Genomic DNA, 16307 nt, shown 5'->3' on the forward strand with positions numbered 1-16307 from the left:
ACAGTGGAAGCCCTAAGCAATAGATACATGAACATACAACTTAAAGTGGTCTAAAAGTCAGCATTTCTACTTTGCTGTAAAAGATTCCTCACAGCTTTAAAGCTACTATCACATAAATTTTTGTTTAGCAGAACATCACTGAAATGGTTAAACAAAGCACTTTGTCCTGCTATTCAAGTTCAAATCCACATCCAAACTGGAGATAACAGTATCTTTGTTTACATTCCAATGTTGATACATGTGTGTAACAAGTTAAAAAAACTGAGAAGCTGTCTCTGCTTCAGATTTTAATATATAATAAAAGCAGTTGGACTAAAATGCAATGGTAGCTTTCAGGGCAAGAAAACCTACACTTTGGAAACTTGTAATTTGTAGACAGACAATATTACTTGTGCACAAAAGCAAATATGATAACTATCTGAATAATAAAAAGTTGAAAAACATTTTTATTGAATGTCAGAGTTTCAGACCACTTTAATACTAGGCAACCTGACATTCTATAGAAAACGACACAATACAGCCACAGGTCCATGTCTGCATAGTTCACTCTGCACTAATAACCAGTCATACCAAACAATCTCTATGGCAGAATTTAAAATGTTCTCATTTGTAACACAAAAGTCATGTTAATATATGGCTTTGGCAGAATGACAAACTATTAAGCCCTAGTCTATCAGTAAGATTTGCAGATCTATTATTCATCATATGTCACTAGCAGATTAAATATTGTGAATACTGTAAAATATACGTGTAATTGTGCATTAGTCTCAAAGTAACATGCACTACAAATTACTTTTTTCCTTTGTTGCCCTCACTTACTGGAGGTACTGACAGCTCTAACCTTCGCAAGATGTTTTGGCCTACCGTAGTTCATCTCCTCAAGGGAAATTCGTAGGGTTTCCTTTATTATTTTCAAAAGTTTTCCCTGGAAAGGAGCTATACAAAAGGTAACAGCTGGTCTGCTCATTTGCATGCACACAATGTTGGCAATCGGATTGTACCTCTCCAGTCCAAGGAGTGCTTTTGAAAATAAAGAATCCTGAGAATTTCCAATGATAATTTGGTCTAGACCAAACCCAGAGGGTTCAGAGCCATCACATTACCAATGACCAAAGTGACTACAACTAATTTGGAGCACATTGTACTTTTATTTTAATTTATGTATGGGTTTTTTTTGCGATGGTGGTCCTGTAATGGTTTATAAAATGTGCAGAGAGATATAGGAGCAAACGCCCAACGCCTGCGGATAACCGTCTGAGCCCACAAATGATCCCATCCTAATGTTCTGTGCTTATATTGATGTCTGTGTCTCCTAACCATTTATTGTTGAAAACTCTGAAGCCCCTTAACCTCCTCGGCGTTCTATTGAGATCGCCAGGGAGGCTGCGGGAGGGTTTTTTTTTAATTAAAAAAAAACTATTTCATGCAGCCAACTGAAAGTTGGCTGCATGAAAGCCCACTAGAGGGCGCTCGAGGCGTTCTTCCGATCGCCTCCGGCGCCCATAATAAACAAGGAAGGCCGCAATGAGCGGCCTTCCTTGTTTTGCTTAGATCGTCGCCATGGCGACGAGCGGAGTGACGTCATGGACGTCAGCCGACGTCCTGACGTCAGCCGCCTCCGATCCAGCCCTTAGCGCTGGCCGGAACTTTTTGTTCCGGCTGCGCAGGGCTCAGGCGGCTAGGGGGGCCCTCTTTCGCCGCTGCTCGCGGCGAATCGCCGCAGAGCGGCGGCGATCAGGCAGCACACGCGGCTGGCAAAGTGCCGGCTGCGTGTGCTGCACTTTATTTGATAAAAATCGGCCCAGCAGGGCCTGAGCGGCAGCCTCCGGCGGTGATGGACGAGCTGAGCTCGTCCATACCGCTCAGGAGGTTAATGAATGCAAGAAGGGGGGGGGGGGGGGGAAGAGAAAGAAACAGAACAGCTTACCTTCCTTTCCATCCGCTCATCTCTGGTCTCTGCTCTTGTTGGTGGTGGAGCATCTCTTGGGTCCTATACATACAAAAATGTAAAAAAAAATAAAAATCTCAGGAATGAAAACTGGTTAAGGAAACAAAACAAAACTTTTGTTAATAAAATTAACTAATTTAATACTAATACAATAAAGATTTTGTAATTCAAGTTATATAAAATCATCTACTTCCGCCTTCATCCAGCTATGATTTTTCATTTGAGACAGCTTAAAATATGCTTATTTGCAACAGCAGCCAGTTATGCTATGGCAGGTTACCTGCCGCATCATTTTTGGTTCACAAGAGTCAGTCACCCTACAAAGTAAATCTCCAGGCAAAATCTAAACTCTTTCAGCAGACAGTATCCATGTATATAATTAAAGCCAGATCTATATCAATCTAAGCAACTCACTAAAGGGGCCCATACACCGAACGATTTTCCCGCCGACATACGGCCGATTCGTTTACAGCGAATGAATCGGCTGTGAAATCACGCACACCGCTGACAGAACGATCGATTTCCGTCCGAAGTCGAGCGTTCCCGCCGATTCGTCCGTGCGGAAGATTTTTCTCGACCGCCGGCGGGTCGGGAGTGTGTCGATAGCGGCGTTCAAATGCCCGACGCAATACATCGGGTATACATTACCTCAAAAGACAGCAAGCAATGGGCAGCGCTCACAGGCTGCAAGTGAAGTGAAAGCTCCAGAGATATGCCCAGCCCCTTGGGGCTAAATACACACCTTGAATACAAATCAGATGCAAATTATGTGCTAACACTAATCTAAATTCTAAAATTTGAATGCAAGCTGACACCCCTGGAGGCAGCTAGCCTGAAGTATACTTAAATTTTGTACAGCAGAAGGAAATGGCAGCGCTTCCAAACAGACGCTGCACCTGAATTGACTACCTGCACAAGTATGCAGAGCTCGACTAACGGGCAGGTTACACACCTTGCATTCAAAACAGGTACAGTAAAGGGGGCGTTAGCTTCAGCATAAGTTGTGCACACATTATCCCTAATAGACTCTCCTACGGCAGTGACGTGCCCCAACAGGAGAGAAACTAACCACTAATCTAGCAGTGAAACATATCAAAAAGTGAAGCATGTTCAAACAATGAAAATTGTCCAAAAAAGGAAAAAAAAGGGTTAAAACCTCAAACTAATGTAACAGTGAAGCATATTCAGCAGTGAAACATCGGGTATACATTACCTGTTCCGGCCGGCGCGAGTCCCCGCTGCTTCTTCGCGCTGGGCTCCAGCTACACAGAACTTCCTGTCTCGGCAGGAAGTTTAAACAGTAGAGCGCCCTCTACTGTTTAAACTTCCCCTGGACAAGAAGTTCAGTAGCTGCAGGAACGTTCTGGAGCCCGGAGCGCAGAAGAAACAGCGGAAGAAGAAATCAGGGGACTCACGCTGGCCGGAACAGGTAATGTATGCAGGGGGCGGCAGAAGCAGCAGCTCCACAGATTGTGATCGGTTTCAGGCTGAAGTCGATTCACAATCTGTTTGCAGTAAAGATGGCCATACAATCCCTCTCTGATCAGAGAGGGATCTATCTGTTGGTCGAATCTGATGGCAAACCGACCAGTGTATGGCCACCTTATCACAACCGTTAAGAGTACTTACATGCATTAGATTTTCTAAGGCCAATTGTTACAATTATTCATCGATATATTTTTCAGTTATCTAGCGATTACAGGTGACCAGACACTAGGCCTGAACAATTTTAGGAAAAGATTAAATCGCACGATTTCTGTCAGAAATTGCGATTTCAATTCGATCCACGATTTTCTTCAAATGAAGCTTTAGCAGGCTGTAAGCCTCATTCAGAATTCTACTGTGCAAAGGAGGCGGGCGCTGAACTGTGATCCTGTAATTCCATTTCCTGAGCCTGATTGCCTGCCACACTATTTTTAACTGACAGGCCCAGCTAGCAATGGAGGGAGAGGGAAAACAAGTGTGTGGAGGCTCTGAGGTAAAATAAAGCTTTACTTGCCGATGCACCTGCTTCTTCCAGCCACTAAAAGTCTACCTGAGGCAGCTTCCACTGTCCTGCAGAGGAAACGAGTGAGAGCCTGATGCCCGGCGCCCGCCCAGCTGATGACACGCTAGGCAGAGGAAGAAGCCAAAAGAGCTGATGACGGAGGAGGAGAGGCTGCGCACAGCGGGAGAATGAAGTTTGCAGGCGAACCGCCGGGAATGAGAGCCGCTGAGCTGCCGCGAGCAGCGAGGGGGAGTGCAGAGCGGGAGGGCGCGGGATATCGTAAAAAAATCGCCACTCTGACGATCACGGAATCACCGCATCCGTGATCGCGATTTCGGTTTAAAAACGATAAATCGTTCAGGCCTACCAGACACCATCGTTTAGTAATAAGTCATACTGTATCCCCAAAGAGCAACCTCTATAGCTACTATAATGTAGTTCCAACAACTCTCACTCATTCTCTTCACAGAATTGAACAAAATGTCAAGTTGTATGTATAACAACTTTCAGTAATTATTCTGTAACAATTGCCATACAGCTACTCCAACACGTGCCAAATCAAAAACTATTCTGACTAAGTACCCACTGTAATGCATCTCTGAAGGAGCTGCCAAAATACAGAGGTCTGGCATCCAGATTCAGATAAACTGTATGCATGCATGCATGCATGCTCCTGCCCTTTTAGCAATTTACATGTTCAAAAATCTGCCTCTGTAAGGGGATTTTGTTGTGAGAACCCCACCTCGGGTTTTCTTTAACCACCCCGTTTTAAAAGAACAGGCAAAGGTTTCTGATTTCACGGGGCAGCCAATTTTTTTGGTTGAAAGGAGGTGACAGGGAGCATGAGACAGTTCCAACTGTCCTGTGTCCTGATCACCCCACCCAGCTGGGCGCGCTAGGCTTCAAATCTCAAAAAAAAACAAAAAAAAAAAAACACAACAAACTTATGCCAATACAGCAGAACAAAAACATCAGAAATCCCATCATGCTTTACACAGCATCAGGGGAAAGATGCCCGGACGGTTATCTTTGATGGGGCGGCGCTTAGGTTCTGTGCAGCTAAAAATTAGGCTTGGGTAAGAAAAACAAAGTTCTGATGCTGTGAAATCTGCGCAGTTCGCCACGGCCCACGTGGCCATGATTGACAGCGGCGCTTCGCGCGGCTGCAGTAAGGCCGAGCAGGCGGCGTGGGACAGTCGGCTACAAGGTGCTGGAGAAAGCAGGTGAGTAAAGCTCATTTTACGAATTTTAGCCTGATAGCTCCTTTAACGGAACACCAAGCCTTTTCAGTGCTGCTGAGTAGATTTTTAGTCTGGAGGTTCACTTTAATATACCAAATTTCAGGACCCAAAGTGTCTTGTATGAATTTTTTTTTTTACAATATATCTATTACTGTAGCAACAACAGGGCTTTTTTCAGTGTAATGCCCAGATTTCCAACATAAAGGGTTAATTCATAACATTTGATTTCAGTTGAAAGTAGTTATAACATATAGAAGTTTCTTGCCGATTCTGATAGTGCTCAAAGGACCTGCTCACCAGTATGGCCACTACAAGATGGTTTAGAAGACAAGGCAACAAAAGTGGGATATGAAGAAAATAACTGCTGCAAGAGATTGCCATTTAAATGCAAGATGTACAAGAAACCATGTTTCTACAAGAATTCTGCCCACTTTACAATAAAGATCAAGCAATTCAAATTCTCACCTCAAATTCCTTAATATAACCAGCAATTCCACAGTATGGCTGATTGTGGTGCTTTTCATGAGGTAGTTTCTCCAAAGGCGGCAAATATGGAATCGGATCTCTTGGAGCAAATAGTGCTAACAAGTTGGGGGGAAGGAACTGCGTCATTTTGAAGACCTGTCAGAAGAAGGGAGAGGAAACAAAACAAAAAAAGGTTCAAACCAAGAATATAAACAGGTGAAAATGAACGTTTCATTGCATAGCTGCTCTCAATGTGTGCAATCTACCTTTAAATATTACATCAACTACTGACTCTCCAGTACAGCACAACTACAGATTGGCACAACTTGCAATTAAAAAACTAACTTCACTGCCTAGAAAGTCATTCTACCTGACTTTGGCCTAAAGTAATATTCTTGTGAAAATCAAATTGTGTCGTATTAAACCAGAAAGCAATGCAGGAACACAACAGACTACTAATTAGAATCATTGTAACACACACACAAGCCTTGTGTCCTACATTCAGATACAACATAATTTGCAGGTAGCCTGGACAGCCTAATAGTGACCATTAATTCCTTCCAACACTTAACCAGTTCGGCCGATAGGCACTGGTGCTGCCGCCGGCTCGTGCGCGCGATCGGGCGCGCCCCCGCTGCCCGCCGCTAGCCCCCCGATCAGTGAATGGGAATATAATTCCCATTCACCGATCTAACTTCCCCGCAGAAATACCGATGCTTTCTCTCCAGAGAGCGCGGTATTTCTGCCCCCAGGAAACAACTCCTCAGCATTTTAGTTCCTAGATGCGAGCTGGTTCGCATCTAGGACTTTTTTCACTGTGGCCATCTTGTGGCCAAATAGTAAACTGCACCCACATACATTTTTGATTAAAAAAAAACATTATTTTACATTTAAAATTAGCAGTTTCCCTCCCACACCAAAAATTACCCACATACACTTTTTTTATAAAAAAAAAAAAAAAACAATTAAAAAAACAAAACAAAAAACATAAATAGTTACCCAAGGGTCTGAACTTTTTAAATATGCATGTCAAGAGAATATGTTATTATATTATTTAAAGTTATAAGCTTATAAATAGTGATGGACGCAAATTGAAAAAATGCACCTTTATTTCTAAATGAAATATCGGCACCATAAATTGTGATAGGGACATCGTTTAAATGGTGTAATAACCGGGACAGATGGGCAAATAAAATACATGCGTTTTAATTACGGTAGCGTATATTAATTTCAAACTATAATGGCCAAAAACTGAGAAATAGAATTTTTTCCATTTTTTTCTTATTCTTCCTGTTAACTATTTCACATTCCTGGACGTGAAACTCGCGTCCAGGAAGCCATGTGCGCTCCTGCGCGTCCACGCGGCCGATCGCGCGCGTGCACGCGCGCGATCGGCCGGCGGTTTGTTAGCCAGTGAATCAGTGAATCGGGCAACGGTGCCCGATCACTGATTCCTCTCCCCCGCAGAAAAAGCGACAGCTTCTCTCGGAAGCTACGCTTTTTCTGCTTCCTATGTCGCTCTAAGCGTACGTGGTACGCTTAGAGTGACGTCACTGTAAACAACTCATGGCTGCCATCTTGTGGCCAAAAAGTAAACTACATCTAAATGTTAAATAAAAATAAAAATACACATATATTTACAAAAAAAATACAATTTCAATCCCACCCTCCCAAAAATACCCACATAAAATGTTTAATTAAAAAAAACAAAAAACATTACAATTAAAAAAAAAAAAAAACACAAATATTTACCTAAGGGTCTAAACTTTTTAAATATCTATGTAAAGATGAAATATTTCTTTTTTTTTTTATTATAAGCTTGTAAATAGTGATGAATGCAAAACGGAAAAAATGCACTTTTATTTCCAAATAAAATATTGTCGCCATACATTGTGATAGGGACATAATTTAAATGGTGTAATAAACGGGACAAATGGGCATATACAATACGTGGGTTTTAATTATGGAGGCATGTATTATTTTAAAACTATAATTGCCGAAAAGTGAGAAATAATGATTTGTTTCCGTTTTCTTCTTATTCTTCCTTTTAAAATGCATTTACAGTAAAGTGGCTCTTAGTAAAATGTACCCCCCAAAGAAAGCCTAATTGGTGGCGGAAAAAACAAGATATAGATCAGTTCATTGTGATAAGTAGTAATAAAGGTATAGGCTAATGAATGGGAGGTGAACATTGTTCGGATGCATGAAGCGAAAAACGACTGAATGCGAACTGGTTAAAATGCATTTACAGTAAAGTGGCTCTTAGCAAAATGTATCACCCACAGAAAGCCTAATTGGTGGCGGAAAAAACAAGCTATAGATCAATTCATTGTGATAAGTAGCAATAAAGTTATAGGCGAATGAATGGGAGGTGAACGTTGCTCGGATGCATGAGATTTTCGGCACTGCGGCGCTGAACCGGTTAAAGTAAACCAGAACCAAGATTGATATGGAGCTGACCCATTTCCTTTTAAAAATGCAGACTGCCTTGTCTGTTTTGCAGATCCTGTGCCTCTAATACATTAAGCCATAGACCATGCAATCTGACTGTACAATCAATTTTACCACTTTCATGTAGTATAAAGCGCCATCTACACGCTACGATTCTTTATACGATCCGATTAAATCCAACATGTCCGATCGGGATTTGATTCGGTTCAATTCGATTTGCCGTTTTGCAATGGCAAATCAAATCGAATCCCGATTGGACATGTTGGATTTAATTGGATCGTAAATAGAATCATAATCGAATCGTATAAAGAATCATATCATGTAGATTGGGCTTTAGAGACTAACTGAAAAATATAGCCACATCACAGTGAATCTGTTGCTGTTATACTACATGTATGTTGGCAAGATTGTATAAAAATTGTACAGTCAGACTGCATAATAAGTGACCACCTTAAAGAACAGGCGACACCCATGCTAACCTAGAAATAAAAAACACATATAAGTAGATAAATACTACTTCTACTTACGTAACAGTTGTATTGTGCTATCCAAGTAATGATTCCTGTGAATTGTATAAAGGAAAAGCAGAAAATCCTATTCTAGGCAGTGGCCATTTTGCCAAGCTAATACTGACATCATAACCTCCCTGACTCTTGTTTTCCCCCCTCCCTTCTCATGCTCATTGTGTATTAATTAGCTGCCCTCCTCCCAGAGTCTTCAGACACTCTCACTGAGGTGTATACTAACAACTGCACTGTCAATTTTTTTTATTTACACATCCAATCACTGAGTCACCTCAGCCTTGCTTGTTAACACAAGTAATCAGAGGGTGTTTCTGATAAGCAGCTAGATAAAGAAATAAATGCAGAGTTCTCCCCAGGCTCTTTTAGCCGGGTGCTCCACCCAGATAGTTTTGGCGAGCACCCGGCTGTCATTGGCTCACCTCCTCTGCTGTAAGCAGAGAAGCGCCGGCCGCTGCATTCTGTCATATCGCCCCACCCGGCTACTTTTTCATGCCACCCGGCTGGAAATTTTTTCTGGGGAGAACACTGAAATGGAAGAGGAGGAATATATCAGGGCTGTGGAGTCGGTACAAAAATCCACTGACTCCTCAGTTTAGGATTCCCTCGACTCCTCTAATTTTCATATTACAATCTTGTTGATTGAAAGTATGTAACATGAAATTCGTCTCTTAAAGAGACACTGAAGCGAGGCTAAATCTTGCTTCAGCTCTCATATATAGCAGGGGCACGTGTGCCCCTGCTAAAACGCCGCTATCCCGCGGCTAAACGGGGGTCCCTTCACCCCCAACACACCCCCCCGCAAAAGTTGGTCGCTAGGTTGGTCGTAGAATTTCCCTTCCTGGAGGCAGGGCTAACGGCTGCAGCCCTGCCTCCAGTCGCGTCTATCAGACGCGCATCGCCGCCTCTCCCCCGCCCCTCTCAGTGAAGGAAGACTGAGAGGGGCGGGGGAGAGGCGGAGATACGCATCTGACAGACGCGCGTGGGGCAGGGCTGAGGCGGCTAGCCCTGCCCCAATGCGAAAGCGCTCCCCCGCATTACGGAGGGACCCCCGTTAAGCCGCTGGATAGCGGCGGTTTAGCAGGGGCACAAGTGCCCCTGCTATATATGAGGTCTGAAGCGAGATCTATTCTCGCTTCAGACTCTCTTTAAAGAGACACTGAAGCGAAAAAATTTTTATGATATTATGATTTGTATGTGTAGTACAGCTAAGAAATAAAACATTAAGATCAGATACATCAGTCTAATTGTTTCCAGTACAGGAAAAGCTAAGAAACTCCAGTTATCTCTATGCAAAAAAAGCCATTAATCTCTACGACTAAAGGCAGCCATACACTGGTCGATGTGCCATCAGATCGACCAGCTGACAGATCCCTATCTGATCGAATCTGATCAGATAGGGATCGTATGGCTGCCTTTACTGCAAACAGATTGTGAATCGATTTCAGCCTGAAACCGATCACAATCTGTTCAGCTGCTCCTGCCGCCTGTCCCCCCCCCGTATACATTACCTGACGCTGGCTCCCGGGCGTCTTCTCGGCATCTTCTCAGCGCTGCACCCGCTCCATCCCGGCGCTTCCTGGGTCACTCCGTGACCAGGAAGTTCAAATAGAGCGCCCTCTATTTGAACTTCCTGGGTCACTGCAGTGACCCAGGAAGCGCCGGGATGGAGCGGGTGCAGCGCTGAGAAGATGCAGAGAAGACGCCCGGGAGCCCGCATCAGGTAATGTATTTTTCATCGGATCGGCCGCCGCTAGCGACGCGCACTTTACCCACGGGCGATCGAGGGTAATTTCCCGCATGGTGCGATCGACGGACCGATCCGATTTCGGGAGGAAATCGGATCGTCGTCGGCGTTTACCGCGAACGATTGGCAGCAGATTCGATCCCAGGATCGAATCTGCTGTCGAAACGGCCGGGAATCAGGCCAGTGTATGGCCACCTTAAGTTAGTGGTGGAGAGGGCTGTTATCTGACTTTTATTATCTCAACTGTAAGTGAACTGTTTTCTTTTTATCTGCTAGAGGAGAAGTCATTACTTCACAGACTGCTCTGAAAGACTCATTTTGAAAGCTTAGTGTTGTGTAATCTGCACATAATATAGAATGATGCAATGTTAGAAAAAAAACACTATATACCTGAAAATAAAAGTATGAGAATATTTTCTTTGCTGCTAATCTTCTAGTAATTATTCATAGTAAACAACCAATTCATTATATCATATTTTTTTTTTCGCTTCAGTGCCTCTTTAAAGAGACTCCGTAACAAAAATTGCATCCTGTTTTTTATCATCCTACAAGTTCCAAAAGCTATTCTAATGTGTTCTGGCTTACTGCAGCACGTTTTACTATCACCATCTCTGTAATAAATCAACTTATCTCTCTCTTGTCAGACTTGTCAGCCTGTGTCTGGAAGGCTGCCAAGTTCTTCAGTGTTGTGGTTCTGTGATGCATCTCCCCCCTCCAGCCCCCTCTCTGCACACTGCCTGTGTATTATTTAGATTAGGGCAGCTTCTCTCTTATCTTTTACAAGCTGGATAAATCCTCCTCTGAGCTGGCTGGGCTTTCACATACTGAGGAATTACATACAGGCAGAGCTGTCTGCACTCTGCAGGAAGAAACAGCCTGACACTTCAGTGGAAGATAGCTGCAGGGGGAAAGAAACACACAAATGATCTCTTGAGATTCAAAAGGAAGGGTGTATACAGCCTGCTTGTGTATGAATGTATTTCCTATGTGTGGACATACTGTACATCAACCTACTTCCTGTTTTGGTGGCCATTTTGTTTGTTTATAAACAAACTTTTTAAAACTGTTTTTAACCACTTTTAATGCGGCGAGGAGCGGCGAAATTGTGACAGAGGGTAATAGGAGATGTCCCCTAACGCACTGGTATGTTTACTTTTGTGCGATTTTAACAATACAGATTCTCTTTAATACACAGTTGCTGTTGAAATTTGATTGTTATGGTGACAATACCGCTTAAAGCCACAGATCCCGAACAAGCATGCAGCATGCAGATCAGATGTTTAACTGAAGTCTAACTGGATTCGGTGCATACTTGTTTCACATGTGTGATTCAGACGTTACTGTAGACAACGATCTGCAGGACTGCCAGGCAGCTAGTAGTACTGAAGAGAAAAAAATATGGCAGCCGCCTCTTAGTTCAGCGGTACTTTAAAACAAGATTTGCTCTTAGATGTTATGGTGTTTGTAGGCATTCAAATAGACAGGAGTTGGAGAGTGAGTTATTTCGGGTACCTGGAGTCGAAGGTTTCATAAACCGATTGGAGTCGGAGTATTCTCATACCGACTTCACAACCCTGGTTGCTAGTAAAGACTGCCAACGACGTTACAAGTTATTCTACCGAACAATGTCTACAGAACCAAGAATGCAGTGGAGAACAGTGTCACCATTTACTGCAGTCACAGGACCTTCACCTCTTATGTTTGGCCAAACAATAATTCATTCTTGCAGACAATTTTGAAAAAAATAAAAATGTTTTCCTTCCAGCCCAGTTGTAGATATTCAGAACGCCTTGGGCTATCTCCAGAACTACTCATGTCCACAAGTAGCTCCAAGGACCCGCATATACACCGTATGGATGGGCTTATCCTCAGAAGTACACATGTCCCTGAGTTTGCCGTAGGACTTCTGAACAGCAATTCGACTGAGTAGGTCAAAAAGCTACCACCAGGGACTGTGCTGCAACAATGAGCCAGAGAAAGGAATGGGAAGTCCCTATACTACGGGTGCCCATTGGGTAGATTGTGATCTACTAGTAGATCACAAAGGATTTCTGATTAGATCCCAACTGAGTCCTGTGCATGTGCTGAAGTTGTGGCATGCATCTGTAGGTAGATAGTACCTGGTGGATCATTCCTAATTTGTAATTTTTTGAAGTAGCTTGCAAGCTGAAAAAGTGTGGGCACCTCTATTCTATACTATTCAGAGCCTTCTCTCTATTTAGCTAAATATCAAACTGAAAGTGAGCTCACATTAGGTTAACTTCGACCTCCTTGTCACTAATCCCAAGGCAGCCTTGGGTGGGAAAGATGCTACTAGCAGTAATCTCGAGCCTGACTCAGGTTTGCCACTGGGAGGAATATACAGAGCATGCACTTGTAAATCCAGACGCTCAAAACCCATCTACTGGTCCTCGGAGGCTCTCGACCCCTTGGATTAGATCAACGTCAGTTACAGGCGCAAGTCTCCTGCGCAGTAGAGCTGACCCGACTGAGATCGGCTATTTTCGCCGATCTCCGTGGGAAGAGCCGCAACAGCGCCCCGGCTGGAGCCAGAAAAGGTAACTATGGCACAGCGCGACAAATTGTCGCCTGTGTGTTCCGGGGGCTGCAGCGAGACCGCCGTGGGACACAGGACGACGGGGGAAGCTTCGATAGCAGTGTTCTCCCCAGAATTTTACTCCAGCCGGGTGGCATGAAATAGTAGCTTAGTGGCATGAAAAAGTAGCCGGGTGGGTTGAGATGAAAATGCAGGGCAACTCTGCTTACAGCATAGGAGGAGGTGAGACGATAACAGCCGGGTGGTCACCAAAACTAGCCGGGTGGAGCACCCGGCTAAAAGAGCCTGGGGAGAACACTGGATAGGGTCCAGAGGCTTTCCTCTACTGAGGCGAGTACCCCCCCAGGGGAACTTTTTTTTTCAGTACAGGTTTTCTTTAAGTCATTTAAAAATGAATGGTTACGACCAAATTGCCAAAAGCAGGACACGGACTTTGGTCTACGAGGTTTTCTGTTGGGTCCCCTCAGCTAGACTATTGACTAATTCTGTTCAAGCAAACATTACAATTACATCCACTTCATTTAAATGGCGAACTTTTCAGCAGGCTCTCGAAGCACAAACATTTCCGCAACCAATGCAATTGTACAATTAAAGGGATACTGTAGGGGGGGGGGGGGGGGGGTCGGGGGAAAATGAGTTGAACTTACCCGGGGCTTCTGATGGTCCCCCGCAGACATCCTGTGTTAGCGCAGCCACTCACCGATGCTCCGGCCCCGCCTCCAGTTCACTTCTGGAATTTCTGACTTTAAAGTCAGAAAACCACTGCGCCTGCGTTGCCATGTCCTCACTCCCGCTGATGTCACCAGGAGTGTACTGCGCAGACAGACCATACTGGGCCTGCGCTGTGCGCTCTTGGTGACATCAGCGGGATCGAGGACACGGCAACGCAGGCGCAGTGGTTTTCAGACTTTAAAGTCTGAAATTCCAGAAGTGAACCGGAGGCGGGGCCGGAGCATCGGTGAGTGGCTGCGCCAACACAGGATGTGTGCGGGGGACCGTTAGAAGCCCCGGGTAAGTTCAACTCATTTTCCCCTGACCCACCTACAGTATCCCTTTAAAGAGACTCTAACAACAAAAACCTCCCCTGGGGGGTACTCACCTCGGGTGGGGGAAGCCTCCGGATCCTAATGAGGCTTCCCACGCCGTCCTCTGTCCCACGGGGGTCTCGCTGCAGCCCTCCGAACAGCCGGCGACAGAGCCGACTGTAGCTTCAATATTTACCTTTGCTGGCTCCAGCGGGGGCGCTGTGGCGGCTTTCGGCACGGAAATACCCGATCTCCGTCGGGTACGCTCTACTGCGCAGGCGCCGGAAACTTGCACCTGCGCAGTAGAGCAGACCCGACGGCGATAGGGTATTTCTGCCTACTTCGGCGCCGACAGCCATCAGAGCGCCTGCGCAGGAGCCAGGAAGGTAAATATTGCATCACGGCTGTACGGAGGGCTACAGCGAGACCCCCGAGGTACGCAGGACAGCGTGGGAAGCCTCATTAGGATCCTGAGGCTTCCCCCACCCGAGGTGAGTACCCCCCAGGGGCCGTTTTGTCGTTACAGTTCCTCTTTAAGATTGCATGGTGCATTGCCAGATGTGAAATTAGGGCCATAAGGCCATGCTAGAAAGCATTTAATAGAGAACATCGTGGTCATTTTCAGCGCGTATTTCCACCACCCCATGCAGTGGTGTAGCTAAGGAGCTGTGGGCCCCGGTGCAAGTTTTACAATGGGGCCCCCCCAAGCACTCTATACATAATTGTTACGGCGCACCAAAATCTGCCAATGGTAACTAGTGTCAGGTGCAAGAAGGGGATGGGGAGCAGTTTGTTAATGATTACCACTATTCAAAGTATCTACAAAAGTGATTATTATGAGCACAGGACCAATAGAGAGCTAATACTGTAGTTGAGTGAGGGCCCTTCAGGCCCATGGGCCCCGATGCGGTCGCAACCTCTGCAACCCCTATTGCTACGCCACTGACCCCATGGGCACAAGCAGATTTCGGTCCCATTCCCAGAGGCCTACATCAGCCGATTCCCAGAGGCCTACATCCCGCTGACGTCACTCGGAGGGCGCCATGCCATTCCTCAGCATGGAACAAAGCGGGAGAGCGCGGCAATATGGCCTCACAGGCAGCTAGCCGCGCTGCAGAGCATTCCTCTTCCGACCTGAGTACAAAGGGGCCATGCGGCGGGGCAATGAACATCGGCCTATCCACCCGCGCCTGCTCGGGCCTTCCCAGCCTGCACCTTCCCGCCTCCCTGTGAGGCCTACATCCCCGCCCGCCTCCCCATCACACCTCCACCCATGCTCACCGAGGCGGTGTCCTGTGCCGCCGCTGCAGCTCCGCTCACGTCAGGGCTCCGCTCCTCTCCCAAACACCAGGCCGCACGGCGCGTGTATCGGTCTCACCGCGTCATCAGCGAGAATCACTCCGCCTCACACAACAGTCATGTGTGCTCTACAGAGCCCACCCACCGCCGGAACTACTAACGCGTTACTCACGTCTGTGTGTTCTGCGGCACGTGACGTCACCAGTCCCTTAGAGAAAGAAGTTCGATAGTTTTGAATTTCGGTTACTTTGGCTGGTATCCTGCTGCGTGTCGTGATTGTTGTTGCATCCTCTCGCCATTTTCTTTATCAAGATTGACGGAATAAATAGAGCCTTTAGCTCCCAACTGTCCCTCTTTTGGAGGTACAGTCCCTTTTTGGGAGCCCTGTTTCCTCCTCATTCGTCCCTCTTTCAAGACTTTGTCCCTCTTTCTATGTAAATATATATATTTCTCTACTAAAAATGTGTTTGACTCTAAACTTTACAGCCTTTAAATTGATATATTACTAATTTTAAAATGTTAATATAAAGAAAAAAATTAACCAGGATAGAAAGGACCAGTGTGGTTTTATTTATAAAACAACATAGTTTTCTAATGAAATCTTTAGGGCCTGTTCAGACTATCTGCGTATGAAGAATGCGTTTAAAATCAAAGAAACGCAAGTTGAAAAACGCATGCGTTTTTCTTGCGTTCTAATGCGTATTCTATTGCGTTTTGCACACACACGAGACCCAGGGGAAAAAAAAGAATTATGGGAACCGCAGAGGAAAACGGACGCTAAAAACGCAATAGTACGCGTTTTTGATACGCGTCCATAGACTTTCATTGCATCCGTTTTAATGCGTGACGCACAGAACTGCGTGCAGCAATGCGGATGAGAAACGTATGCGTCTCATACGCATACATGTGAACTAGCCCATTCAAAACCCTTATGAGCCGTTTCTATGCGTATTTGCTACCCGTACGCGTTCCCTGAAAACACCTAGGAACGCGCATAGTATGAACGGGCCCTTATTGTCTGCTTGACTAGTGGTGTGATGGGGGCATGATTAGAGGTGTGGCTTAA

General features: G+C 45.2%; 1 protein-coding gene across 1 annotated transcript in view; it reads right to left on the bottom strand.

Moving 5' to 3' along the window:
* The window catches only part of SNRNP70 (small nuclear ribonucleoprotein U1 subunit 70), a 38432-nt gene extending 23071 nt beyond the window's left edge, over positions 1–15361 (bottom strand). The window contains exons 1-3 of the mRNA XM_068241140.1: positions 15224–15361; positions 5642–5797; positions 1928–1990 (exon numbers count right to left, since the gene is read on the bottom strand). Of these exons, the coding sequence (XP_068097241.1) occupies positions 1928–1990; positions 5642–5788 (210 nt within the window). The 5' untranslated portion in view covers positions 5789–5797; positions 15224–15361. The remainder of the gene's footprint in view (positions 1–1927; positions 1991–5641; positions 5798–15223) is intronic.
* Positions 15362–16307: the final 946 nt, after the last annotated feature.

The sequence above is a fragment of the Hyperolius riggenbachi genome, chromosome 6, assembly GCF_040937935.1.
Source record: "Hyperolius riggenbachi isolate aHypRig1 chromosome 6, aHypRig1.pri, whole genome shotgun sequence".
NCBI lineage: Eukaryota > Metazoa > Chordata > Amphibia > Anura > Hyperoliidae > Hyperolius > Hyperolius riggenbachi.